This window comes from Podarcis liolepis, assembly GCF_965112155.1.
Source record: "Podarcis liolepis genome assembly, chromosome: 4".
Lineage (NCBI taxonomy): Eukaryota > Metazoa > Chordata > Lepidosauria > Squamata > Lacertidae > Podarcis > Podarcis liolepis.
This window is the reverse complement of record NC_139558.1, coordinates 89451466-89477176: the sequence shown is the minus strand read 5'-3', so window position 1 is coordinate 89477176 and position 25711 is coordinate 89451466. Positions and strand designations below refer to the sequence as shown.

At 44.6% G+C, this 25711-nt stretch overlaps 2 protein-coding genes across 3 annotated transcripts; one reads left to right on the top strand and one right to left on the bottom strand.

Annotated features, from left to right (window-relative positions):
- The first annotated feature begins 1953 nt into the window (after nt 1–1953).
- MED17 (mediator complex subunit 17) lies at nt 1954–13818 on the top strand. Its single transcript, XM_083499597.1, has 13 exons — nt 1954–1993; nt 2099–2434; nt 4121–4287; nt 4749–4965; nt 5883–6019; nt 6103–6187; nt 6554–6706; nt 7075–7205; nt 8976–9160; nt 11248–11385; nt 11766–11883; nt 12849–13008; nt 13413–13818. Exons 2-13 carry the CDS (start codon nt 2188–2190, stop codon nt 13619–13621), a joined length of 1947 nt encoding a protein of 648 aa, XP_083355723.1. The 5' UTR covers nt 1954–1993; nt 2099–2187; the 3' UTR covers nt 13622–13818.
- A 441-nt stretch (nt 13819–14259) lies between these two features.
- VSTM5 (V-set and transmembrane domain containing 5) lies at nt 14260–25711 on the bottom strand. 2 transcript variants are annotated; one of them, XM_083500043.1, is made up of 4 exons: nt 25288–25711; nt 20729–21061; nt 18244–18327; nt 14260–15196 (listed from the first exon to the last, which is right to left on the bottom strand). In XM_083500043.1, exons 1-4 carry the CDS (start codon nt 25376–25378, stop codon nt 15153–15155), a joined length of 552 nt encoding a protein of 183 aa, XP_083356169.1. In that variant the 5' UTR covers nt 25379–25711; the 3' UTR covers nt 14260–15152. The 2 variants fall into 2 exon arrangements, with proteins under 2 accessions (XP_083356169.1, XP_083356168.1); XM_083500042.1 differs by having other exon boundaries at nt 18244–18381; nt 25288–25709.

Here is a 25711-nt window from a genome sequence, read left to right as displayed (position 1 = left end):
CACTTTTTATTATTATTTGGGCAAGTCTCCATCTTACAGCATAATCCTAACCATCTACTTAAGGCCTATTGAATTCAGTGTACATGGGACTTGCGTTGCTGCGTTAGCAAGAGAGCCAAAAGTTGGACTGGAGCACTGAATTTATTCTCCGTTTTCCTCCTGACTTTGGGTTGCAACTAAACCATGCATGTCTCTTATTTACTCAATTGCCCGTTTCACCCATGGGTGCTTCATTTGGGTGTGACGCTTTTTCTTAGCACTTCTTGTCCCAGATGAAACATCTTAAAATTGCACTTGAATCTATTATTTTATCTGTTTTCTTCCAGGCAGGATAGGCAAATTTCTCCCCCCCCCGCCCCCTCCCAAATGCACATAAACTAAAAAGCTGGTTGGAAAATAGTAGTTCTGAGTCATCTGCTGCACTCGGTTTGTTTAGACACTTTTCTACTTGCAAGTGCAGCTTTATGTCCGTAAAAGTTCTTGTTCGGTGTAGGATCCTCTTGCTGTGCTAGTACAGTAAGCCCCTGATGGCACCTCAAAGACTCAAGCAAGTTGCTTTTATATTAAAGTGGAGTGGCTAAGCTTTTTTACCCCCTAGGAGCTGATTAGCAGTGCAAAGTGTGGCCACCCCACACACATGTTCGCAGGACACACAGAGCCCTCCCCATGCAAAACAGCTGTTTCTGCTTATCAAATTATCAATTTGATAGGGAGCCTTTTTTGCTCCTTTTTGCCAACAAGGGGAAGTTTGCTTGGGGGAACCTGACTCGGCCCCCTGGGCTTGGTAGTAACTACATATGACTGAAAGGAACTTTGGGTTGGCGTTTTACAGGACCGACCCCCCAAATTAGCATGCACAAGGGTTGTAACATACAGCTGCAATATTACAAATACTTGTCTTGGAGCATCTTCTGTGGAATTCAGTGCGGGACTTGCTCCATAATAAACCTTGGTGGTATTGCACTGCACACCTGCTGCAACCCTGCTTCGAAGGACTCTAATGAGTCTTGTGGAGCTTGGAGCAGGGATGGGTGGACCTGCGGCCCTTCAGGTGTCGTTGGACTCCACTCTCATCAGCACCAGCCAGCACAGACAGATGATCATCAGATGATAGGCGCTGAAGCCCAACACCAACAAGGCAGGCAGCTTCCGCATTCCTGACTTGGAGCGTGGAAAACTGAAATATACTGGGAGTCGAGAGTGGATTTCATGCTCTTTATTCAGCTAACAGAAGTGAGGAGGAATGGAAGTTCCCCCAGAATGTCTGCTTTATATACATTATTTACACAATGGGCCCCACGTGATTGGCTAATTCCGGGATTCTCCTGTAGGCCAATCAGGTTGCGGATTCACTTCCACCGGGAGCTGGATTGGGTGGCTCCTGTGGACCAATCAGACTGCTGCATTCTGGACCCTATTGTTCTAGGACCAATCAGACTGCTGCATTCTGGACCCTATTGTTCTAGGACCAATCAGACTGCTGCATTTTGGATCCTATTCAACTCAGTACATGACAAAAACCCAGCAAGCAAAATTTTCCGTGCAGAGCAAACATGCAAATAAATAAAGATGCATGTAAAAGCTACTCGTAAATAACTGCCGCCACACACTTTAGTTCAGCTTTCCCCAACCCGGTGCCCTCCAAATGCTAAAAACTACAACTCCCAATGAACCTCGCTGATGGGAGTTGTAGTCTGAAATATCCAGCGGGCGGCAGGTTGGGGAAAGCTGGTTCCGCGGTTCTTCCCCGCCTCCGTTCTATCCCCGCCCCTTTCGAATCCCAAGCTCTTCCGGGAGCAACCTCCGGCGGCCACTAGGTGGAGCCTGAACTTTTTTTTTCTCTTTACGCACGCCGCTTGCTTCAGCCGTGTCCCTCCGCAGGCACCGTAGTCCTTAACACGCATGCTCGGCAAGGCCTGCCGGGATCTTTCTCACACAGCAGCTGAGGAGGGAAAGCTGAGTCGCTGCTCTGACTTGTCCCTCCGCAGGCACCGTAGCTCCTAACGCGCATGCTCGACAAGGCCGGCCGGGATCTTTCTCAAAAACACACAGCCGCTAAGGGAAACCCGAGTCGCTGTTCTGCCTTGTCCCTCTGCAGGCACCGTAGCTCCTAACGCGCATGCTCGGCGAGGCCTTCTCGTACACCTGAGCGCAGAGCCTCTGAGGGGAACCCAGGCTGAGGCGAAGATGTCGGGGGTCCCCGCGGTGCGGATCAGCATCGAGTCGGCCTGCGAGAAGCATGTTCAGGAGGTGGGCCTGGACGGGAGCGAGACCTACCTGCAGCCGCTCTCCATGTCGCAGAACTTGGCCCGCCTGGCGCAGCGCATCGACTTCAGCCAGGGCAGCTCCGGCTCCGAGGAGGACGAGCCCGCCGCGGCCGCCGGGGGAAGAGAGTGGCCCGGGGCCGCAGGAGGGGAGGACGAGGAGGAGGAAGGTGGGTAGGGAGGGAGCGATGCCTGCCCGTCGCCACCGCTATCGTGGACTTGGGAAGGGGACCCTTGAGGGTCATGTAGTCCAACCCCTGCCATGCCCGAACCTGAAGCATTATTATTATTATCATTATCATTATTATTTATTATCATTTATTGCATTTGCATGCCACCCTTCCTCTGAAGATCGTGGAGCGGTCCACCCCATTTTTTAAAATTTAATTTACACCCACACACACCCCGCCTATACCCGGGGGTCTCAGGGCAGTTCACAAAATAAAATCAAGATATAAAACCACAAAATAATAATAATAAAAAACAACAACCCAATAGGCCCCCCACCAAAAAAACACATTTAAAAGGGGCATAAAAATACAAAGCAAGCACACAAATTACGTGATCAAAATGAAAACACCGACCTGCTTTCAGGCTGCAGGTAGAGAAATCTCATTTTTAATTGTGTTCTCTCCCTTGTAGAAATCGCAGGCGAATCCAAATCCAGTGAAGGTGTAGCCAAGCCCCCAACACTCTTTTTTCCCCTTCCTAGACAGTGCTTTTACTATTTGGTTTTAGTTGGGGAGACAGTACGAAATGTGACCCCTCTGCCAGCAATCTAGCCCACTTCCTTATTTCTGCTGGAGGGGAGGGTGTTTATGCCAACTCCTTTCTCAGAGTTGTCAGCTTGGATATCTTAAAAATATCCGGTAGGTGTGGACCACTGAAGAAGGCATTCTGGGAAAGGTCTTGGTGGATTTTGACACATGAGGAGGCTGGGTCTCTAGGCGGGAGAAAAAAACCAAGCTTCTCACCCAATTTGAAATGTCTGGTTTATTTTATGAAATATCTGATACCTAAACCTGAGACACAAAATATCAACTGGTGGATGGATGGCAAATTTTTTCTGCATTGGTTTGTTTATTAAGGAATTTCCTACAAGGCTAATGAAGAACTTTGGTGAGTTGCAGAGGATTCTGGGCCATAAACATGCTTCTGTATGTGCTCAGTTTCTGCGTTTTGCTACTAAGGATTCCTGGACTTCTGTGTGGCCCCTCCCCAACTCTGTGCATCCTGGAAGATGTTCAGGACACACCTCAACCACACTGAATCACGGAGTAATGAAGTTAGAAGTTTTCCAGGAATTCATCTAATTCAATCCCTGGTTCAGTGGAGGATCTACAATACACAGGCTGCAGCTGCATCATCCTTGATGGATAGCTATCCAGCCTCTGCTTACATACTTGCAGGCAAAGGAGAACTTAGGCAGTCAGCTCCACTAGCAGGTATCTCCTAATCTATAAATGAAAACTGCTTTCCTGCACACTTTACCAGTATTAATATTCATTTTTTTATTGGGAAGCTTCTAAAGCTGCTCACCCCCTCTCACTGCGTTGAAAAGGAAACAAGCATGGGAAATTGCATTATAGTGACTCAGACCACTGGTTCAGCAATTCTCTGGGGTTTCTCTTCCAAGCCTTACCTGGAGCTATTGAGGAATTGAACATAGGACCTTCTGTGTGCAAAGCAGATGGTGTACCACTGACCTTTGACCCTTCACAAATGGGATACAACTCCATGGCATTCAGCTTTCTATCCATAGTTATAGCAGCACCTGTGTAAAGGAATAGCTCTCTCGATGATTCCAGCAATAGTAAATAGACATCCTGTGTCTTTCCTTCATTTGTGCACTCTAGGTTTGGTAAAGTTCCAGCCTTCGCTCTGGCCCTGGGATTCAGTGAGGAATAACTTGAGAAGTGCTTTGACAGAGATGTGTGTGCTCTATGATGTTCTCAGCATTGTCAAGGATAAAAAATTTATGACTCTGGATCCAGTTGTGCAAGAACCACTTGCCCAAAAGCAGGTACAGCCCACCTGTTCTGTTCAGGCCACTATTAAAACAATTGGCAAAGATGAACTGTTCCATTTTGGTTAAACTTCATAACTTGTTTCTGTTTGTATTTATTGTTAACTGTGGGCTACATTGTCAAATATGAAGTAGTTCCCTTTTCAAGAGGAAATTAGAATTTGTCCACACATGCTTTTAAGCTGAAATTGGATTTGTTGCCTAGAAGACACAATACAGTATAAGTTTCCTTTTTGCTTGAAGTTTTGTTTTGTTTATAATGTCAAAGGAGAACCAGTGGCTCTGCAGATAGTGATGGACTCCCAGTTCCCACTGGTACCAGCCAGCATGGCCATTAGTTGTAAATGGTGGGAGTTGTGATCTAGGAACATCTGGAGGGATACAGGTTACCCCATCCCTGGTGTCGACAGATAAGGTCACATTTAAATAAAACTGCAGTTCTGTTTCCTCATTTCTAGAATCAAGTTTTGCAGCTCATCTCCAAGAAGAAGTCGTTAGCTGGAGCAGCCCAAATTCTTCTGAAGGGAGCAGAAAGGTTATCTAAATCGGTTGCAGAGAGCCAGGAAAATAAGCGACAGAGAGACTTCAACTCTGAGTTACTAAGACTGAGGCAGCACTGGAAGCTGAGGAAGGTCGGGGATAAGATCCTTGGGGACTTGAGCTACAAAAGTGCAGGTATGGTAGGCAAAGGATTGGTCTAAAGTTTGCTGAGTCTAATAATAATGTTTTTGATCAGCTCTTCTTCCACACATGATAGAGCTTTGTATCTCCTCCTTGAGGAGGAGGCAAAGAACAAGATGGTGCCTCACCCCCTACATTGCATGTACAGAAACTGCCTGGAGTGGCTGTTTAATCTTTCTTCCACATGAGCAACAGGAAAGCATCCTCCACTGCACTTGAAGGCAGCAGGCTAGCTTAGGGGCCATGTACAACGCTGTTCTCTAGCAGATGGGAATGCGTGGAGGCTCAGAAGGAATCGGCTAGCGGGGAGCTTGTCACTGACGCTCCCTTCAGTTCTGCTGCCTGAGGCAGCTGACTCACTAATAATAGGGCTGGCCCTGTCAAGAAGCATAGAGCAGAAGGAGAAAGACACATTGGCAACTGAGGAGCTAGGTAGTAGATATGGTTGCCAACCCCTGTATTGTACCAACTACTCCTTAGCTTTGAACTATACCTAAGATAGTGTCCAGTTCAATTCTTGTTTCTGCCATGAATTTGTTAGGCATGCCACTGTCTCTCAGCATCATCCACCTACCATGCCTCCCCCAGTCTACAATTTGGGGATAATAGTACTGACCTACTTTGCAAGGTTGTTATAAGGATTACTGTGAATGAGCAACACTGTACACTCTGTTTCCTTGGGATAATTCAAGTTACTATTTCAGTGAAAATACTAGGATGACATAGAAGAAAAATACAGTACTCTGAATATTGGTAGCTTGTGATAGCAGTTATTTGTTGCATAGAGTAGTAATATGTTGTCTAAAACATTACAGATTATAAGCTAGCATGTATGTACTTCATTTGGTCTTATTATTGTGGTATGAACATTGTAAGAAATACCAAAACATTTAAACTATTTTTATTTTTAGGGTCTCTCTTTCCTCATCACGGTACATTTGAGGTCATAAAAAACACAGACATTGATTTGGATAAAAAGATTCCTGAAGATTACTGTCCACTGGATGTTCAAATCCCAAGTGATTTAGAGGGATCTGCCTATATAAAGGTTTGCCCAGTTGTTGTTTTTAACGTTTTGTTAGTGTGTTCTTTGAATACAAAATGACCCTGTTTTCTTCTTCTTGAATAAAGGTGTCTATTCAGAAGCAAGCACCCGATATAGGGGATCTGGGTACAGTAAATCTGTTTAAAAGGCCGCTTCTGAAATCAAAGCCAGGTATAGTTATGGTCTGCATTTGAATGGTATATCTCAAAAAACTGTGTAAGCATGAAAACTGAATAGAGCTATTAAAAAATAAACCTACTCTTGAAAAGCCCAATATCTTCACTGATTCATAATACTCTGCTCAAAAATCTAGACGTGAAATTAAATGTATTCTTTTTCGCCCACCCTCACTGAGCTCTGCGTAGGTGAAATGTATTGTCTTCAACTTGAGTTGTATTTTAAAAAATTCAAATTGTGTGCACATTTTATCAGCCATCTTTTTCTCATCATTTAGGTTGTGTAATACTTTGAATGTTCATATAAATATAGCTGCTTCTCTCAACTTTACAATGGTGTTTTCCCCTTCCTTTCCTTCAGGAGCTCTGCATTGGCAAACGAAGCTGGAGACGGCACAGAATGTATTGCTATGTAAAGAAATCTTTGCTCAGCTGTCTCGAGAAGCTGTACAAATTAAATCTCAGATTCCCCACATAGTTGTGAAGAACCAAATAATTTCCCAGCCATTTCCAGGTAAGAGTTCCGAGACAAATTAAAATGAAGGATCTGGCAGTTTTTTGCATGCGTGTAGAGAGCAGATCTCAAAAGATGTGTCATTTAACCCAGTAACTTTAAAGTCTTAAGACTCTTGCAGGTGCATGGCTCTAATCTGTCCAAAAGATACCCAAAACTATCATCTTGCTTGTATGGACTGATCCAGGCAAAGCTGCCAGCATTTTCCCGTTTCCATAGGCTAATTTTATGTCTTATATGTAAGAAATCAGCAAGTTTATGTGTAGGACAAATGGAGTAAAATATATCTAGATATGTTGTATGTGTTGCTGTGCTCTTATATGTTAAAACCAAGCCATGCTTTCTCTCTGCCCCATTTCATTATGTAGGCTTGCAGCTGTCCATTTCCTTGTGTCACTCTTCAGATGACAAGAAATCCCAGAAATCTGCTTCCGATAAGCAAAGTCCAGAGGATCATCTTTATGTTCTGGAGCATAATTTGCACCAGCTGATTAGAGAGGTAATGTCAGCTTGCTCTGTCCTTCCTGTTAGCTCACTTATAGAAAGCAGCTGTTGTTGTTTTAATTGCCTGCTAAGAGGGTGTGTAATATTTGCATTAAGAGCTGTGGAATTTTCTCTAAATGTTTTCTTTTTCTTTTTGGAAGAGTGGTAGTATCTTGGCTATGTTTACCTTAGGGGCTAATTCTGGGCACCATGGCTTCTTAAAAACAACAACAACAACCTAGGCTGTGCTGCTTTTTCTCACAGTGCTGCCAGTTAGATAAAACAATCATCACTATTCAGCAAACATTGTCTCACCCATTATCGTTGAGTGGGACTTGTAGCAGATCTTCTTGCAAGGCCAATTGAAGCGGGGAATGAAAACAAAATGATTGCATGGGATTTGTGTCTTTCGATTGCTGGAACCAGCACACAACTAACTCTTCCCTTCCTCTATGGTGGATTCTGTTTTCGGTAGCAGGAACTTTTAGACTGTAAAAAAATTAAGAGCATATTCCATTTGCAGAACAGCTTCTTGATGGGTTCCTGAGAAGCATTTTTATTATCTCAGTGGCAACTTGTGGGTCTGCCTCTAATCATGACAGAATATTGTTCCCTATGGTTTTTATTCCATTAGCCCTCCTTGATCTCCATGTATGGTTGAGATCTTCTCCCCAGAGTACAATTGCAAATGCATTACAGGAAGAATTAGCATCAAAGACTTTGGGGGTGAGGAACGGCACTGTTATTTTTGCAATACGGAGAGAGAAGTCATGGGATGTACTTGAGTATCTGCGGAGAGGTTTATCATACGTGCATGAGGATCTAAGAAAGCGAATGGAATTAAAACTACAGATCTCTGGGAAGCAAATATCTTTTAAGCTCTTGTTCTTCCGAGAACGATTTCCTTTGAGTGCCATTGTTTGCTGATAACCTCAAGCTCACCAGTGGGGAACCAACTAATTCTCATCCTTGACCATTGGTCATGCTGGCTGGGTGTGATGGGAGTTGGGAATCCAGTAGCATTGGGAGGACTGTAGGCTCCCCAGAGCTGCTCCGGGGTGACATAGCTGATACAGAGCAGGTGCTCCTGCAAACTCGAGAAAAGACAGAAGACATTCAGAAACTATAGTGGAGAGCTTTGTTCATAGGTAAGGCAGTGAAGGATTTCAGGACAAGTCTCTGATTGCTAGACCTCCTGATGAGGTTGTATTGGGTTGTATTTGTTTTTATTATGTACTTTTTATTTTTTTATATTGTAATTTTTATGTTGAGAACTGCCCTGAGATTTATGGGTACAGGGTGGTTAATTAATTAATATACCACCCTGTACCCATAAATCTCAGGGCAGTTCTCAACATCAAAATTACAATATAAAAAATACATAATAAAAACAAATACAGCCCAATAAGCCCCACTAGGTCATATGATCACTCCCTCTCCCAGGTGGAAGGGGGAGACAATCTCTAATTGTTTCCTTTACATAAAAAAGAGAAGAACTAGGTACTTCTCCTGAGAAATGGCTTTCAAGATCTGCGTTCCCTTTCCTGGCCAGTATTCTTGAGCTTTACAAAACCCAGGAGAAATTTTGATTGTTTGATACAAAATCATGGTGTTTTTTTTGCTTTTGTAGTTTCTCAATAGTTAAAAAAAGATTGTTTAATCAAGTTGTGTACAGTTGTTACTCGGCAAGCAGTTCTGTTTTGTTGGTCTTTGCACAGTTTCTGACTTGAGACTAGAATTCGCTTGTTCTCTTGGCTTCATTGTAGCAACTTTTTTCCCTCCTCAGTTTCACAAGCAGACCCTGAGCTCCACCATGATGCCTCACCCAGCTAGTGCACCTTTTGGCCACAAGAGAATGAGACTAGCGGGGCCTCAGGCTTTTGATAAAAATGAAATCAATTCCTTGCAACCAAGCGAGGGGCTGCTAGAGAAGATTATAAAGCAGGCAAAACACATCTTTCTGAGACGCAGGTATGCAACTGCATCTTTTGGAGAGCTCTTTGCAAGTTAATTCGCCTGAACACTTCGCTTGTGCAGCAGGGATTATATCCAATATTTTCTGTCAATTTATGGAAGGAATTCTTCAGAGAAGGGGTGGGGAATCTTTGGCCCTGCAGATGTTGCTGAATAACAGCTCTTGTCAGGAGAAGATTTAGGGGAGAACAGCAGGCTGGGAAGTGATGAAAAACCACCCCCCTCCTCCATTCCACAGATGGATTCTTTTCTTTTTCTTTTGCCATATCACTTTTATTAATTTTACAATAATGCTTTCCATTACAATCTCTCCTCTTATATTATACAATTTGGCTTTTTAGGGCCATGACTTTCTTCAAACCTTCCTTCTGATTTTCTATCTTTCATTTCAAATTTCTACATTTTCACTACTTAACCATTGCTTTCAAATCAAAAACATCAAAGCATCATATTTTCTTATTCTTCTGTGCAGTGATTTTTATACCTTTCCTTACAAAGCTTCTTGCAATCCTACCAATGTGTTTGATTGACTGCAATTGTCTTTCAAATAATTTACAAATTTAGTCCAGTCCTTGATGAACTTCTGGTCCCACTGTTCTCAGATTCTTCCCGTCATTTTGGCCAATTCCACAGATGGATTTCTTTCATCAGCAAACAGAGCATTGACTACACTCCCAGATGATTCCTATAGGAAGCTGTTTATCACAGGCAGAACTTTTAATCCATTTCTCATAAACATATTAAGTAAGACTGTCCACTGTCTGTACTGGACCACACTGGTTTTTCAGCATGTTTAATATGGAGTGTTACGTATACGCTATATAGATCAGTGCACAATGATGTCCAAATGATGGCTCTTCTGCTTGGGAGAGCCTTGCTGGTCGATGGCCAGACTGATGTTCCAGGGACAACATGTAATGAGAATTGAAAAGGAGTGGAGTTGATTCGGGAAAGGGGCTCAGTTCAGGAGAGAATGCAACGAGTAGTGGGTAGCATTTCAATTATGTTGGGTGGTCCAGATATCTCTTCAGGGAAATCTAGACTTAGCCAGTGCGCTTTAGTGGTTAGAATGTCAGACTGCACCCAGGCAGACCCAGCTTCAGATCGCCACACAAGCTGACTGGGGTCTAGGAAAAGCTTGTCAGGCTGACTTAACTTGCAGGGTTGTTGTGAAGATATAATGGCTGGGAAGAGAAACACCATCCTGAGCCCCTTGGGGAAAAGGTTAGGATAAAAATAGAATAAAAAACAAAGTGAGGGAGCAAACCTAATATGTTTTACCTGCAAGGTAATGTTACTTCTGGACGAGCGAGTGGCGCTGTGGGTTAAACCACAGAGCCTAGGACTTGTCGATCAGAAGGTCGGCGGTTCGAATCCCCGCGATGGGGTGAGCTTCCGTTGCTCGGTCCCTGCTCCTGCCAACCTAGCAGTTCGAAAGCACCTCAAAATGCAAGTAGATAAATAGGTACCACTCTGGCGGGAAGGTAAATGGTGTTTCCATGCGCTGCACTGGTTCACCAGAAGCGGCTTAGTCATGCTGGCCACATGACCCGGAAGCTGTACGCCGGCTCCCTTGGCCAATAAAGTGAGATGAGCGCCGCAACCCCAGAGTCGGCCACGACTGGACCTAATGGTCAGGGGTCCCTTTACCTTTTAATGTTACTTCAGGAAAGCTGATTGCAGAAAAGCCCACTTCTTTTTTCTTTCTTTTTTTCAGTGTATGTATGTTTTACTGGTAGTTATTTCTGTCTTCCTTCCAATGCTCTGAGTCTTTTTCCTACATTTATTGTCTTGTTTTGCAAGACGTGCAGCTTCAACCAATCAATGTGCTGAATAATATATGCCTCCTAGTGTCTTCAGGAATACCTATAAAACATTGATGTGCAACGTAAGGTTCGCTTAAAGTTAGGCATCATAGTCTCGGTAGCATTTGAGATGTGTCAGGCTTGAAATATTATCAATATCAGTTTATGTTTATGGGCATTGATGTCTAATTTGATCAGGCAGAGCTTATTATTTTTCCTCACCAGTATAAAAATGCAGTGCCTCCAAGTCTTCTGGGATCTTGTTCCTTTTGTTTTCAGAACTGCTCGAACCATCGACAGTCTTGCCAGCCGTATTGAAGATCCACAAATTCAGGCGCACTGGTCAAACATCAATGATGTCTATGAATCAAGTGTCAAAGTCCTGATCACCTCTCAAGGTTATGAGCAGATATGCAAGTGAGTGTGAAAGGGGGGGAAATGTTTGCACCTTGCTCCTTTGGTGGAGGAAATATTTGGATGTCTCTGTAAATACCCAGCTGGGGAGGTCATTCCCCAATACCCAGAACTTAGGGGCTCAAATGCCTTTTTGAAAAAGGGAGTGCTAAGCGTGAACTATTCCCATCGGTGTTTGCAATGCATATTTGTTGAACTGAAAGATCATTTCCCTATTCACAATAGTACTCTACTTCACTCTGCTTTTAAGGATTGCTGCTGCTGAAGGATTGGTTTTTAACTGTGCTGCAGTGCTATGCTTTTGACTTTCTCAGGCAATGGAGGTAACCCCTGTTCCTCCACCCTGAAACTCCAGTTGTGGTCATATCTTATTGCCTTCAAAGGTCCATTCAGCTGCAACTAAATATTGGCGTTGAGCAGATCCGAGTAGTGCATAGAGACGGAAGAGTAATTACGCTATCCCACCAAGAACAAGAGTTACAAGATTTTCTTCTCTCTCAGGTAAAAACCAGGAATCTTTTGCCTTTCTGTGGTGGGCGTGTGATTGCAGCAGGACCTTAGATGCCTTCTTTTTAAAAATGGAATTCTTGCGATTGCAGATGTAGATTTAACACAGTTGTAGGAGTTTGAAGTTCTCATGCTGCATCTGCAAAATATTGCGCTAGTAGCAAATAGCAAGAACAGGGAAATGATGTCTGTGACTAGGGACCTGTTTTCAGTCCAAAGTTTGTGGTGCAAACTTGTTGAGCCAGCTTGATTCTACCAGTAGTATGCTTAGAAAGTATAAGGGGGGACCCCTGACCATTAGGTCCAGTCAAGACCGACTCTGGGGTTGCAGCACTCATCTCGCTTTATTGGCCGAGGGAGCCGGCATACAGCTTCCAGGTCATGTGGCCAGCATGACTAAGCCACTTCTGGCAAACCAGAGCAGCGCATGGAAACACCCGTTTACCTTCCCGTCGGAGTGGTACCTATTTATCTACTTGCACTTTGACGTGCTTTGAAACTGCTAGGTTGGCAGGAGCAGGGACCGAGCAACGGGAGCTCACCCCGTCGCGGGGATTCGAACCGCCGACCTTCTGATCGGCAAGTCCTAGGCTTAACCCACAGTGCCACCCGCATCCCTTTTAGAAAGTATACTTTTCTGTTAAATTATTATTTTGTCTTAGGAGCCTCCAGCTGAGTCAGGATGGCTTGCTCATAATCACAGACAACCAAAAAGTGCAGTACTGTGTCACTTGACATCTCTGAATGTCTTTCACTCCTGTTTGGTACCAGAGCTTCTGCACTGGTGACTCTTGAGTGTGGAAACTGCTGTAGATTAAATGCAGATGTGTATTTATCTTACAGTAGCTAATGAAATAGCTGCTCTGTGTTTTGAGAGAGAATGTGGCAGGAGGCAGGGACTAAGGGGGGGAAACGCAACTGAAATATTCACCCATTCATTTTTTAAAATTTTATTTCAGATGTCACAGCATCAAGTGCATGCAGTCCAGCAGTTAGCCAAAGTTATGGGATGGCATGTGCTCAGTTTTGGTAATCACGTGGGTCTGGGCCCAGTGGAGAGTATTGGCAATGCGTCAGCCATAACTGTGGCGTCACCAAATGGAGACTATTCTATTTCAGGTACTGTGCTGAGAATTAAAACTTGCTGAGAACCTATATGCTGCATGCACGTGAGCTAAAAAGAAAGAAATGGCAGTGAAAGGAACCAGTACAGCAAATACAGCATTGTTATACTGCAGGGTTGTTGTTTTTTAAAACCACAACCCACTCAGATTGGAAAGCCAAAAATGGCACAGTATGACTTAATGAGGACTTGTGTGGTTCCTAAGAATTGTTGAAGGCACAATCACCAGAATGATATTTCTTATTTGGTTTTATTTTATATAGCATTTGCATATTTTAACAGATGGGTTATGTCACCACGGGAACCTTTGGGTTAAAGGGTGGATTACAATTTTAGTTTAAAAACTTTACAAAATGGTGCATAGTTAATGCTGTTATGTTGCTGCGCTTGTTTTCTGCAGTACGCAATGGTCCAGAAAGCGGCAGCAAGATTATGGTTCAGTTCCCACGCTCCCAGTGTAAAGACCTCCCCAAAAGCGACGTGCTTCAAGACAGCAAATGGAACAACCTTCGTGGCCCATTCAAAGAGGTTCAATGGAACAAAATGGAAGGACGCAACTTTGTGTACAAAATGGAACTCCTCATGGCGGCCCTGACACCTTGCTCCTAGGCTTAGCGACGAAACGAAAAGGACTATTGTTTTGGCACAAAAGGGAATTACTCTCTTACACTCCTGATAGTTGCCAAGTTGCATAACCTGTGAAACGCCATTAATTTCATTTTTTTCCTCCCCCCCCCCCCTTTCTGGAAGCAATTTCTCCTGCCATTTCTGAATGTTGAATTAAACTGTGCCGTTGTCTTGCCCGAGTCCCAAGTTCTTGATGAATAGTTCATGAGGTTTGTAAAATGGAACTCGTCTTTGTTTCCATCTTTACAAAGGGGTTACCTGGACTGCTTCCGTAGAAAATGTGGTTATGCCCAGCTTAGCAAGGGCAGCCCAGAACGGGCTGGAACATTTCTATACATTTAGAGGAGGTCTTTGCCATAGTAGTAGTTACTTCTGCAGTGCTCAGATCTGCATCTGTGACTCTTGATAACTGCTGAATATAGGCTTAGATTTGATTTTTACACACCACCTGTGAAGGTGAAAGATTGCAAAGTGGAAGAAAACCTTTACAAGCTTCTTATTGATCCCACCCTGAATTCAGGAGCAAGTGCCACTAAATTCAGAGGGGATCTGAGGAGGTGGGGATTAGATCGGATGGGCTCTGTGTGATGTCTCGGTCCTAAAACCAATGAAAATGTATGTTCAGGTAATAACTCTGTATTAATGATGATCAAAACACTTAACAAGGCAACTTATTTGTCAGTTTTAATCCTGAAACATTCACCAACAGCCACAGCTAAAGAGCGTTGCAAGCACCACTGAGTTTAACCATTCTGTTGGAATGCTATTGTCATTCCAAAGACATACAAGCACAGGGAATTAAATGTAAAATATCAATGCAAGCTTGTGGCATAGTGTCTGCAGTACTGTATTTAGAAGTTAGAAAGCCATATTAAAATCCCCACTGAGCCATATCACCTCCTTGAGTGTCAGAGAGAAGAGGAGGGCTAAAAATAAGTAAATGGGATGCTCGTATTGTCCTCTAACATCAAAAGGTCAGTGAGAGGACTTGGGCTTCAGCATCCTTATAATGTTGGTTTAGTCTTTAAATTAATCACCCAATCATTGGTAACCGTTTTTGATGTGAGTTGCCCACTACTACTTTAATATGTTTTTAAAATGTAATAAGTTAATAAACAGTTGCACCTTCTTTAAAAGGCTGTATTTTTTCCTACCTATGCACGTTCAAGATTGTCCACTATCATGGGTGCAGATTTTAGCACATAAAGTCCTCAATCACGTCGTCATGATATTTGCCAATGCAAGGTGTTTGTTCTTGATACAGGTTGAAACAACAGAAGCATTCTGTCCTGTTTACATGTTCTGTCCATTGTAAATTATGATACTGTGAAACCACAGTATCTCTCACAGCATCTCTGGATCGGCTTCCAATTAATCTTTGCTTTTCTGGTTCAGGAAATGTCTTACAACAGAAGAAACATACATCTTGTGTCTTCTGGATGCCTGTCTCCTCTCTTACTAGTGTTTCTTTTTGAGGTAGAAAATTGTCTCGTACGTTTAAACCGTTCCACATTTAACACCCCATCATTTGCAGCTCGGTCTCTTCAGTTGCGCTTGCTGTAAATGAAAGGAGAACGTAGTTTGAGAACAGATCGATTGGAATGGAGCAGTTCCAAAATAAAAATATAGCTAAGAGATAATGGCATACAACTCGTGAGCACAGTGGAAACTTGCTGCAAACAGGGCATTAGTGTTGCATAATCTCCCCTAAACAGGGCTCATGTTTATACTACACCTCTCTGAAATCTCTACCAATTAAACCAAGACTTGTAATGGTGAGCCATTCATTCAGTACCATAGATGCAAGTGTCAAGTGTGTGCATTACATCTGCAGCAGCTTTGCAGATGCTGTTTCTCTTGATATCCCTACTTCCTTTTCCAGGTCTGCTCTGGTATCAGTTGTATGGAACATGTCATGGAACATGGAAAGGCAGTGGAGTCGCCGGGAAGGGGGAATGTTGGAGAGTCAGACCAGCTCAGTATCGTTTATGCTAAGTGGCAATGGCTCTACAGCCACTGCCTTTCCCCCTGCCCCAGGGTTCACTGAAAAACAATTGCCAAACTTTTACTCCGGTTTGAAGCAATTCGGAAAAGCTTAACTAAAAACCTCGGTTTGATGTATCAGTTACTCAGGTTTTTTTGGGGGGGGCACTGCAAAACACAGGATTTTTGCTGCAAAATGGCTGCAGAACTTTGGCACAGGGATCCTAAATTTTGGAGTTAATGAAGCTAAACCAGGGGGACCTTCTATATGCAAAGGAGAGGCTCTTTTCACTCAGCAAGGAAGTTAGTTCCCATCAGCCTCAGCCAAGATGGGCAGTAGTCAAGGATGGTGGAAGTTGTGGTTGTCCCATTCACAAAATCTGATAGGAAGCTCATAATGTTTTATAAAACTGGGCAGCGGGAGGGTTTGCGGTCTTGCCTTGCAACAAGAGGCAAAGGAAACAGGACTGCAACATGTCAAAAGAGGAAGGGACTGGCTTTAAATGGACTGGGCGTGCCTCAGTAGCAGTGTACTTTGTTTTAGCAAGCAGAAGGTCCTAGCATCTCTTGTTTTTTAAAAAAATTATCTGTAGGTGATGTGGAAGATTTCTAGCTGAGACACTGGAGAGCTGCTACCACCAGTTGGAAAAGATTTGTCTCCTGTTTAAGGCAACTTCTGACATTCCATGGAAAGGGATATGACAAGTCCGCTTGTTTGCACAAGGGCTCTGGCACAATGGGGCCTTTCTTCTCCGCAGGTGTTCTCAGCTGCCACTGCCATAGTTGCAAAGCAAACAGCCTGCTGTGTTTGTCTATGTCTTTGCATGCTTGAAATCACCTGAAAAACTTTCAAGCCAAATAGATAATGCAGTTTGCAGACAAGGTGCAGAGAAACTGAAGAAGGGTGGGGGGAGATTAAGTCTGAATACTGCAGCACTGTTGCTGGTACAATCAAACCTCGGATCCCGAACACCTCCATTCTGGAATGTTTCGGCTTCCGGACGACGAAAACCTGGAAGTAAATGCTCCAGTTTTCAAAACTTTTTCGGAAGCCGAACATCCGACACAGCTTCTGCTTGGGTGCAGGAAGCCCCTGCAACCAATTGGAAGCCTGCTTCAGTTGTTGAACATTTTGGAAGCTTGAACAGATTATGTTCAACAGCCGAGCTTTGACTACCGTATACCCAGATTTACACTCGGGGCAGATTTTTTTTAATGTCCTACTTTCAGGGCACTCTTTCTACAATGATTTGCCTGCTAAGGAATGCTAAGGGAAGAATGTCACAGCTGTTTAATATACTGTTGCAGCTGTCTCCTGTGTAACTGTGCTTTGGCATTCAACTTGAGATCTAGGTTGAGATCAACTTGAGATCTCTAGATGAGCGTCCCTGGGTCCCGGTGTCCCTTAGACACATTCCCAGGGTGGTGCATTGTAAAAGTTGTGCATCTTTTGCAAGTGTGTTTTAAGAGTCGATGTATGCATATATGCAAGTTTCCTGGCATGCATTCAGCATTGTCTCTGAGTAGGATCAGAGTTCAAATTATGCTGCTGCTGCAGTGTGTAAAATGCCGGTGGCACTAGCTGCTTTAGCGCTCATGCGCATGTATTTTTAAAGTTACAGATGTGCATTAAAGAAATATGCATGTGCTTCCCAGATTAATGTCCATGGAGCTAAACTCTTCTTAAGAGGAATGAGCTACAACTCTTGTAATTCCTGATCGCTGCTGTAATAATAAAATTTAAGGTGTTTTTTATATATAATAAATGTTCATAAATGTACCAACCAAGCATGTACATAGATCAGCACAGGAAGACCGACCTGAAACCATTTTGACTCCCAAACTAACCAAATGTTTTCTCTGCAAGGAGGGAGGGGGTCAGGGAGCCTTCCCATTGTCTCAGGAATTGGGAAATCACCATCTCAAAGGGTGACAACCAGGAAAGGCAATTGGATAAGGCATTATCAGATAACCTGGCAGACAGGAAAAACAACAACATTCAAATTTCTGTTGTAGACCACATTTTATGTGATGTATGTATTATGTTTGTGGGGTGTGTGTGTTGGGTTACACCCCTTCTGTGATGTATGTATGATGTATGGAGGGGTGGTCTTGAACTCCAGGGCAGGGAATTTAAAATGTCTATATAAGGCTTGCGTGCCATCGTTTGAGGTCCTCCTCCTTTCCTGCGTGTGAGGGGAGCACCCTGTTGCAACAGATCAATAAAGATCAGGCTTACTAGCTGCTTTGCTTCTCAATATTCTCTGGTTGGCCTCTGTTATTTACTCAATAGGGAACCCACGTAAGGACTCTATACGGGCTCTTGGGTACCCCATAAGGGGGGAAAGGCAGATTTTGTTTACAACACTGCTATGTTTGTTGGGGCTGATGGGAGCTGGACTCCAACTGCAGGGTCACTGGTTTGCGATTCCTGCTGAAGAACAATGTTTGCAATTCGCAATAACAACAATTCAACAAAGCATCCTCCAAAGAGACAACAATTTTCCGGGAATGGATAGCAACTCCCCCACCCCCAAATCAGGAACTATCTCTGGCAAACAGGGTCAGTTGGAGCAAGTGAAAGACTATTTGGTTCCTTTACGTGCTGCTGCAAAGATTACCTTTGATCCGGTGCCTCTCCTTCTGAAACAGCTGCATTAATTTATTGCACAGCCACATGAGGCAGACTAGAATGGCAGACACACCTGTGAGGAAGGCAAAAATGACGGCTACGAAATGCAGGTCTTCATAGATAATCTCTGAAGGAGAAGGGGAGACAGACAACAGTGGAAGTTGACTTAGGATGCTTGGAAAAGAAATCACGAGTCACTGAGGGGTGCCTCCAGATTATCGCTATGCTGTGGGATAGATTCAGGTGCATACCCTTTATTTAGGTTTGCGCAATTAAAGGGGTTTAACGTCTTCTGTCGCCCCAGCACAACAAATGCACTATGAAAAGAAAAAAAACCATAACACCTTTTTGCAGCTAGGAAAGTGACAGTGAAGTGCACTGGGAAGTGTGGGGTGAACACATGATTAATGGGAGGATGTGTAATCAAGCAAATCAGGGGGAATGTTCCTTGTTGAATAACCTCCCCACAAACAAATGCTCAGTAAATATCAGATGCCATTTAACCATGGCATAAGCGTTGTGCGACATCACCTTGCCGACAAAGGTCCGTATAGCTAAAGCTATGGTTTTCCCAGTAGTGATGTATGGAAGTGAGAGCTGGACCATAAAGAAGGCTGATCGCCGAAGAATTGATGCTTTTGAATTATGGTGCTGGAGGAGACTCTTGAGAGTCCCATGGACTGCAAGAAGATCAAACCTCTCCATTCTTAAGGAAATGAGCCCTGAGTGCTCACTGGAAGGACAGATCCTGAAGCTGAGGCTCCAATACTTTGGCCACCTCATGAGAAGAGAAGACTCCCTGGAAAAGACCCTGATGTTGGGAAAGATGGAGGGCAGAAGGAGAAGGGGATGACAGAGGACGAGATGGTTGGACTGTGTTCTCGAAGCTACCAGCATGAGTTTGACCAAATTGCGGGAGGCAGTGGAAGACAGGAGTGCCTGACATGCTCTGGTCAATGGGGTCACAAAGAGTCGGACACGACTAAACGACTAAACAACAACAACAAACTTTGTGCAATCAAATCAGGATGAGTGCTGAATAAACAGGTTGTCTGGCAGGATCCCAGCTCAGCCTTATTTTCTGCCAAGCCCTCATTGCTTTTTGACCTCTCTGTTTCCGAATTTCCCCACTGCCGCTGCCATCAATCACCCTTGTGACTTATCTGGAGTTTGCTCTACCTATGCAATAGAGCAGGGATGTCCAACAGGTAGATCTTGATCTACCGGTAGATCACTGGATGTCTGTGGTAGATCATTGGCAGATCACTGGCTCACCCCAAAGAAGCTCAACAACTTTGGGTCCCCTAAAAAAAAGCTCAACAACTAACTTTGCCCTGCTCTTCTCTTCTAAAAAAACGGGGCTTAACAACTTACCCCCAAGTAGATCGCAGTCTCTTGGGAGATGGCCACCCCTGCGGTAGAGCAATGATATAGAAATGAGCTGTATCTGTTTTGGGGTTTTGGTGGAGGTGGGCAGTCAAAGCAATTGCATTTTGAAATGTTTCCCTATGCAAATAGAAAGCGTTTGCCATCCCATGCTCATTGTTTACTTTCAGGGAGGAGTTGGTGATTGATATGTAGGAAGCATTCAGAGACGGGGCCACAAACCTGGCACAGGTTACTCTCCCCCAGGACTTCACCTTCTGTTGCCATGGTCTGACTTAGATCCCGGCTGCATCTCGCTTTCATTGACGTCTCCCTCAGCAATGAGAAAGGCAAAGGCAGACAGCACACAAAGACAGAGAGAAGGAAAAGCCACCAACCACCATCTTCTATCTGTTAAAAACCTGATCTTTATCAGGTTTTTAATTATCTACTTCCCATTACTTGTTTGTCCTGCTGTAATGCCTGAGGGTTCCAAAATCAGGATAACAAGAGGTAGAATGGCAATCCCCTTGAATCAAAGAATATACATCTATTCATCAATAAAGCTTTAAAACAACAACAACACACATTTAACAAATGATCCATGATGGCATTTGACAATGACCCAACCCTGGTAATTTGGTGGCAATGAATTTGCTAGATAAATATCCGTTCATTTATTAGCCAGATGGCAGCTTCTTGGCACATTCTCAGACATTTACCTGAACAGGTGAATGATCTATCCGTGGGCGTTGTGTTCCTGAGTTCCCCTGCATTGAGCAGGGAAGATCTGCAAGAGGCTTCTAACTCATATTCACCTGGATGTGTGAAAAAACACCTTGTCGTGACCAGGGACCTTCCCTGCTTTTGGGTGGCAAGGCAGGAGGTAAAATAAAGAAAGAAGGGAAACCTTTGCCACAGCCTTAAAAGTTTGCCTGCCCCCTGAAAAAAACTCCAACTATCACCTTTCCCATTTCTGCGTGAGCCAAGCATTCCTATGAAATAGTGGGATGGGGATATTCAGCCCAGCTTTAGCTCCCAACTCCTGCCGAAGAGCAGGTTGCGAGCAGTTGGCCCTAGAGAAAATATTAAATCCTCTCATTTCATACCATAAACATTCAACAGGATGGTGCCATAGATGGTGATCCCAAACTCTTCCCTCACCGTGACTAAGTAATAACCAGTATCTCTGATATCGACGTTCAGCAGCTGAAGAGAACCGTTGTCATAAATCTTCACTCTGTCTACGTAGCTGCTGGATATGTTGGCGTAGCTTCGCGGTTTCCACTCGGCAATTTTGGATGTGCCCCTGGGTGACGTGTGGGTCCACTTGATGACGGGGGAGCCCCCAAAGGTGTGCGCAACGGACAGCAAAACGTTCTGCGCCACCGTGGTGTTCACGTTGGGTTGTGAGACCAGCAACGATGCTTCTCCTCCTTGGGCTGGGAAAAGAAAGCAAAGGGTGAAGTCGTCCTTTTTTTAGCTGCTGGATTGGCCTTGTCTGTGTTGAGCTAAAAGGTAAAGGGGCCCCTGACCATTAGGTCCAGTCATGGCCGACTCTGGGGTTGCGGCGCTCATCTCGCTTTATTGGCCGAGGGAGCCGGTGTACAGCTTCTGGGTCATGTGGCAAGCATGACTAAGCCGCTTCTGGCGAACCAGAGCAGCGCACGGAAACGCCATTTACCTTCCCGCTGGAGTGGTACCTATTTATCTACTTGCACTTTGATGTGCTTTCGAACTGCTAGGTTGGCAGGAGCAGGGACCGAGGAATGGGAGTTCACCCCGTCGCGGGGATTCAAACCACCAACCTTCTGATCAGCAAGTCCTAGGCTCTGTGGTTTAACCCACAGCGCCACCCGCGTCCCGTGTTGAGCTAGTGTGGGATATATAAACAATGCTTAGAGCATCGTCTCCCAAACTTGGGTCTCCAGCTGATTTTGGACTACAGTTCCCATCATCCCTGACCACTGGTCCTACTAGCTAGGGATGATGGGAGTTGTAGTTCAAAAAAAAGCTGAAGACCCAGGTTTGGGAATCCCTGGCTTACAGCATTCATCTAGGACCAGGGAGTCCAGGATTCGAATCCCCACTCAACCACAAAGCTCTCTGGGTGATTTTGGGCTGGTCACTACCTCTCAGCCTAACCTCTTGGGGTTGTTGTGGGGATTGAATGAGGAGGGGGAGGCACATGTGTGCTGCCTGGAGTGAAAGGTGGGATATAAATGCAATAAATAAAAATCAATTTGGTTGTGAGGAGGCCAGCTATTCAGTGTCACTCAGGATGGACAAATCCATTACATTTGGTTTCTCTCTAGGTCTATTTTTGCTACACCGTAAGTTCTCGCAAGTCCACATCAGTTTGCTTTTTATTATTTTAAAGAGATCCTTATGAAACTCATTGGCATTTTAGTGCAACTTCTCCCAACGCACACATTTCTGTATGCAATTTTGCGTTATATAATGCGTTTTCGTACATTATTTTCTCCAGTACATACATTTTTGTACACGTTGCTTGGCTGGAAAATTGCATTGCAAAGGTCAGAGATGTTTGTAGCCCTGTTTCAGTTTGGGTATTGCGTCAGAAAGTTAGAACTTGAGAAGATTCTGCTGGATCAAGCCAATGGCCTATCTAGTCCAGCCTCCTGTTCTCACCTCAGATACCACAGAGGGAAATCTGCAAGCAGGGCATGAGCACAAAAACACTCTGCCCACCTGGGATTCCCAGCAACCAGCATTCAGAAACATGACTGCCATTCAGAGCAGGCAGCGGGCTTGATCAGTCTTCCCCAACCAGATACCTTCTGGATAATTTTGGACTACAAATCCCATCGTCCCTGGCTATCTTTTTTTTTAAACATTTTTTTTAATTAACAATTTCAACATAGCAAATCATCAATACAAATCATCTTCATTATTCCCCCCTTTTTCCCTCCCACCTCCCCAACAAACCCTCCCTCCCCCCCGAGACTTCCCTCAGCTCCTCTCTCTGATTTCTCAACTCATATTGTTCTCTGCATATTGTAAAATTGTATACATCCTTATATTATCTATCCACTATCTTAACCCAATAAATTTGTGTTTGTTTATTCAAAACCTGCCAAGGAATCCAGTTCATTTTGTTGTCTTTCTAAACAGATTGTAAAAGGTTCCCATTCTTCTTTAAAGTCACAGTTGTCCTCATCTCGCAATTTACATGTCAGTTTTGCCAGCTCTGCATAGTTCATCAATTTCTCTTGCCACTGTTCTTTTGCCATCCTTTCTTCCATCCTTGTGCTATCAAGACTCTTGCCGCCATTGTAGCATACATAAATAAATTCTTTATTTTTCTTGGCAGGTCTTGTCCTACAATCCCTAACAAAAATGATGCTTCTGGGTTTTTTTTACAAATGTCATTTTGAACATTTTCTTCAACTCATTGTATATCATTTCCCAATTTTTTAAAAATTTCTCTGCATTCCCACCACATGTGGTAAAAGGTCCCTTCCTTTTCTTTACATTTCCAACATATATTTGACCCCCATCGTCCCTGACTATCAACCATGCTGGCTGGGGCTGCCAGGAGGGCATCAGATTAGCGAAGGCTGAGATAGATGAACACAGATGGCCCCAGTATAAGGCAGCTCCCTATGTTTCTAAGTGATGAATACACCTGTGTGCTTCAGTCTCAAACAGGGCATTTTGCTGCCTGAGGTGGGGATTTACATACAGATGCTGATCAGACTGGCAGTTGGGTTTTACATCAAAACTGGCAATGGAACAGCACCCTCCACCAACTTAGAATCCTATAATCGTGAAGTTGGAAGGGACCACATGGGTCATCTAGTCCAGTGTTTCCCAACCTTGGGCCTCCAGCTGTTTTCGAACTACAATTCCCATCATCCCTGACCACTGGTCTTGCTAGCTGAGGATTATGGGAGTTGTAGTCCAAAAACAGCTGGAGGCCCAAGGTTGGGAAATGCTGATCTAGTCCAACCCCCTGCAATGCAGGATATTTTTTTTTACCAGGGTGGGACTTGAACCCACAACCCTGTGAGTCTCATGCTCTACCAACTTGAACAAAATATTGGGGTGGGGGAGATAAGCCCCGCCCTGTATATGTTATCATATGAGGCACACCATTTGAATGGAAATGCCCATCTGCTTGGGGGGGGGGCAGCTTGCTCAAATATTTTAGGGGGGGGACCTCAGACCCTAAAAGTGGTCTCCTATGTACAACCACACCTGAGGACAGCAAGCTAGACGGTCCATAGGACAGGGCATGCGGCACAAATTGATCTGTTCTCCAGCGCATCGCCCCTGGTGCCTGCCTGCAGCATCTGCCGCCTGAAGCACTTGCCTCACTCTGTCCAATGATAGGGGCAACCAGAGCCTCAAATGACTGGTTGGGTACTGTGGTTGGGTACACATACAACCATGTATACCTACATACAGTGGTACCTCGGGTTACAGACGCTTCAGGTTACAGACGCTTCAGGTTACAGACCCCGCTAACCCAGAAATAGTACCTCGGGTTAAGAACTTTGCTTCAGGATGAGAACAGAAATCGTGCTCTGGCGGTGTGGCAGCAGCAGGAGGCCCCATTAGCTAAAGTGGTACCTCAGGTTAAGAACAGTTTCAGGTTAAGAACGGGCCTCCAGAACGAATTAAGTTCTTAACCCAAGGTACCACTGTACACGGTTTGGAAAATATGTAATATATGGACTCCCGATGCCCAAAGGAATAACTCTAGTGTGCAGAGAGATTGTGTGTGTGTGTGTGTGTGTGTGTGTGTGTGAGAGAGAGAGAGAGAGAGAGAGAGAGAGAGAGAGAGAGAGCGCACCAGGCCTTGTTCCTTTTCAGGCCAAGCCCAAATATCTTAAGTGGAAAAAACCCCAGAGAATAGCTCAGTCAGTAGAGCGTGAAACTCTTAATCTCAGGGTTATGGATTCAAGCCTCACACTGGGCAAAAGATTTCTGGGGGTTGGGCTAGATGATCCTCGTGGTCCCTTCCAACTCTGCAATTCTGTGATTCTATTATTCTAAACCTAAACGACCTGCCATGCCTGCTTTGGCCCACAGCCCAGCAAACGCCTACACTTCACCACAAAGGAAGAAGGGAGCCGAAGGCAAAGAAGATGGAGGAAGACAATTTATTAGGCTAAAATTCCCCCCTCTAGCAGTGCTGGGCTTTAGGAGATGTGTGCTTAGTTGGGGATTATGAGCAAAAGGCACTAATCTGTTTAATTTATACGCGGCCTTTCTTTCCCGCAAACAACAGAAGCAACTTCGAAAGGTCTTAAAAAAACAATTCCATACAGATGCATCTTGAACCACACAAACACACACCACACAGGGAGGCAGCAGGGTTGGAAGTGATGACACTGTTTAGGAAAGGAACACACAAGGAACATGCCAGTTACTGGAAACCAGGAGGAGAGCAGAGGGCTCTTATGCTCAGATCCTGCTCACGGGTTTCCCACAAGCGTCTGTCTGGCCACTGTGGGACCATGTTCATGGGCTCTTCTGGATCAGAGCAATGACCCTATCTAGCCCAGTACGCCATTCTCACAGCAGCCAAGCAGTGGCAAACCTGTACGCAGGACTCAAACTCAACAATGCACCTGGCTCCACAACCTGGTCTGGCGGTGGAAAGAGGTGTGGGGACTGCAAGGAGCCCAAAAGCACTTACTCGGCAAAGCCCAGCCAGCCGTCAGGCAGAGGATGGCGACTGCTAGCCGTACGTCTTGTCTGCCGTTCTGCAGACAGCTGAGAGGCCTCATCAGAAGAAGGGAAACGTTTGCCGGCCTTCATTTAATCCAGTGTCTGGAGAACCGCATGTCAGAATTCAGATTGGGGTGCGCGTGTGTGTCTTGTCCGTCCCACACCCCGTTCTTCTCTTCCATCCCCTGTTCCTGCAAGCCAGCAAACAATCGGATACCCGAGGGCTGTGTGGTGTCAGTCTCTGCAGGTTCCCTCAGGTTTCACTGCGTTCCCTCAGATGCAGAGCCTTCCCTCGGAAAACCCACACCGAACTGTGAGGTGAAGGCTGGCTCTTTGCCTCGGCTCTCACGCCCTTAAAATAAATAAATATCTAACCCTCCCTCCGATATTGA

What these genes read in the sequence shown, in the direction of transcription:
- VSTM5 (XM_083500042.1), bottom strand. Translation starts at nt 25,378, where the DNA reads ATGAGGCCTCTCAGCTGTCTGCAGAACGGCAGACAAGACGTACGGCTA. An exon ending in GGCTGGCTGGGCTTTGCCGA is followed by an intron (nt 21,062 to 25,287) that starts GTAAGTGCTTTT and finishes TTCTTTTCCCAG; the next exon opens with CCCAAGGAGGAGAAGCATCG. An exon ending in GGAGAGGCACCGGATCAAAG is followed by an intron (nt 15,197 to 18,243) that starts GTAATCTTTGCA and finishes TTTCATTTACAG; the next exon opens with CAAGCGCAACTGAAGAGACC.
- MED17 (XM_083499597.1), top strand. Translation starts at nt 2,188, where the DNA reads ATGTCGGGGGTCCCCGCGGTGCGGATCAGCATCGAGTCGGCCTGCGAG. An exon ending in GGAGGACGAGGAGGAGGAAG is followed by an intron (nt 2,435 to 4,120) that starts GTGGGTAGGGAG and finishes TGTGCACTCTAG; the next exon opens with GTTTGGTAAAGTTCCAGCCT. An exon ending in GGTTATGAGCAGATATGCAA is followed by an intron (nt 11,386 to 11,765) that starts GTGAGTGTGAAA and finishes TTGCCTTCAAAG; the next exon opens with GTCCATTCAGCTGCAACTAA.